Source organism: Amblyomma americanum, chromosome 1, assembly GCF_052857255.1.
Source record: "Amblyomma americanum isolate KBUSLIRL-KWMA chromosome 1, ASM5285725v1, whole genome shotgun sequence".
Classification (NCBI taxonomy): Eukaryota; Metazoa; Arthropoda; class Arachnida; order Ixodida; family Ixodidae; genus Amblyomma; species Amblyomma americanum.
Window position 1 is genome coordinate 227703190 of NC_135497.1, and position 2551 is coordinate 227705740.

Below are 2551 nucleotides of genomic sequence, written 5' to 3' on the forward strand. Positions count from 1 at the left end.
TACACCATTATTTTGTGTCACGAAGCTGCGCTCAGGTCTATGATATTTGTACTTTATTGTTTTATTATGCTTCACTTTAGGTCTTCCCCCTGAAACAGATTCCACTACATTCAGTTAAGTTCATTCGCACTAAAAAAGAGAGAACATGACGTTACAAGTCTAATGAAACCCACACCGCAGCAATGCAAAAAATGCATACTCGTACTCGGCATTCGTCCCGATTCCTGCGTTCTGGCAGACAGCGTAAAACAAAGCATTTCGTTGTACGTCTTTTTGCCACTTGCAGATCCGGTGTTGGAACGCTGGCAGGGGCTGTGACATTTTAGGGCCATCGTTCCAGATCTTGGAGCATTACCGGAAGGACTGCCAGTACCATTTAATTAGCTGCCTCAGATGCGGCAAGGTGGTCTCTCACGGAGACGTTGTCGCTCATCTGGCGCAGGGCTGCAGCCCGGACACGTCTATGCGGCATCTGCCCTTGCAGACGAAGCAAGCCTTGCCAGCGGGCGCCAAGGAAACTGAAAGACAACTCGAAGGGCAAAACTCGGCGGATTCTCGAGTTCCGGGCGCAGCCGAGCAGGATCTGTTCCCCCCAGATAACCAGCGTGCAGACCTTGAGGGCAGAGTGGTATCATCAGAACCGTTAGAAGTAGCTTTTGAACCATGCAATCAAGAGCCACGCATCTCGCAGACCCTTCAACCGGGGAAAGCGACCGACCGAGATGAACCGTCCAGCAGTCGCCGCGGAACGCCATCTCCTACGGATGACAGCTGTAAGCCGCCCGTTGTAGCGAGTGGTGAGTACCAACAGCTCCCAAGCACTGCACACCCCGAATCTGTAAAAAATAAATTATCTGCCACATCCGGCAAGGACGTACTAGTGGCGATAAAGAAATCATGTGCCTACTTAGAAAATGTAATGAGAGAGGGGCTAGAAAGTGTATGTTCCCAGACGAAGCCGAGCGTGACCACCACACAGGAGGGGAGCTCGTCAATAAGTGCTAGCGCAGTAGTCGATAATGCGCAGCAAGGGAGTACTCAGTGCCCGGACACGGCAGCTACAGAGGCGGACGGTACGCTACCTGTGTTACAATGGCAAGGCTCCAGTAGGTCGATGGTCAGCGTAGTGACATCGGAAGCAGCCACAGTGCCAGGGGACCTCGCATCCTCGGATGCTGAAAAACAGACTACTACCGCTCAAGAGAGTGGCAACGTAGAAAAGGAAAGAAAGTGTGATCCTCTCCAAGGTCAACCAGCTATGACCGACAGTGTTGCGCCCTCGCATGACGAAGTAGAAGGTGACTTCAACCCGCAAGTCAGCGCGGGGGGCGATGGCGGGCAAGCTACAACCTCAGACGTCTCGAACCCAACCACACTAACTCCCACTTCCGTCAATCCTAGCGACGATGCATTGTTGTTCCTGCTTTCTGGTTACATAAAACCCGTCAATCGGTTCCTGTGCACTATTTTCAAAGGAATCAACGACGTATACGATGCACTCGAAGAATTCGAGCCGGAAGACCTGACCTTAGTCTTAAAGGATTGCGAAGAGCTTCGGGCATCCATGAGAGAAGAGTGCCTGGGATGGGGTGCCATTAGGGACCAAATCCAACAAGAAGTTGCAAAGGTGTTTGACGCTATTCGAGGACAGGTACACATTATGTCCGGCGAAGATCTATTTGAGGATCCCGTAGGGAAGAAAATTGATGGCCTGATGAACATGGGCAAGCACATTTTGCGCGAGCGCATCAGGGACTCGGTTCCCGTGCAGTGGCACCTTGACAGATGGTCCGAGCTCAAGGCCAGGGCTGTTGCTACGGGCACGGCGGCAGACTACTACTCTGGCATCCGCACCACCTTTTTCGGCTACTTCATTGTCCCCGGTCTGCTTCTGGAAAAAACAGCCAGCAAACTAATGCTTCGGTTCTCCTTCTACGTGCGCAAGGGAGACTTCGATGATTTCCTCCAATGGCCGATCGAGAAGGAGTTCACGCTTAGCATCCTTCACCCCACGGACAAAGAAAAAGTGCGCCGCCTGGTAGTAGACACGAGGATGGGTCTAACAGAGCGATACGCGAGACCAGGCAACGAAACCAGAGAGCCCGTCTCGAGCACCAAGAGCCTCAAGGCGAACTACATTGACGCGAACGGGTTTGTCGAAGGCGACAAGCTCTTGCTGCAGTTTGAAGTGAAGTAATGCCTCGCAGCCAAAAGAGATTTCACCTAGTCGATCTGTTCTTCGAACGACTGTGTGTAATAAGAAAGCTCAGAACGGTGTTCTCGGCGAACTAGCATGCGACGAAGACAAAGCTTTTTGTCCAAAATCTGACTGCTAAATTGAGCTTGTGTACGATAAGTGTATGTTTTAAGCATGTCACTGTACATCTGCACTGGACATCAGCTGAAAGTGCGCACCACTTTAACTTTTTAGTCCATTTTTTTTGTACATCATGCTTTCCCTCATGCTTTTGTGAATATATGCTCAAGTTGTGCTTTTTATGCTGCGGTTTGGAGCTGGAGTACGTACATCTTCAACGCAAGCCTTGCGATG

General features: G+C 50.9%; 1 protein-coding gene across 1 annotated transcript; it reads left to right on the top strand.

Moving 5' to 3' along the window:
- Nucleotides 1-1222: 1222 nt before the first annotated feature.
- On the top strand, nt 1223-2197 carry LOC144115974 (uncharacterized). Its single transcript, XM_077650617.1, has one exon. It carries the CDS (start codon nt 1259-1261, stop codon nt 2195-2197), a length of 939 nt encoding a protein of 312 aa, XP_077506743.1. The 5' UTR covers nt 1223-1258.
- The last annotated feature ends 354 nt before the right edge of the window (nt 2198-2551 follow it).

What these genes read in the sequence shown, in the direction of transcription:
- LOC144115974 (XM_077650617.1), top strand. Translation starts at nt 1,259, where the DNA reads ATGACCGACAGTGTTGCGCCCTCGCATGACGAAGTAGAAGGTGACTTC.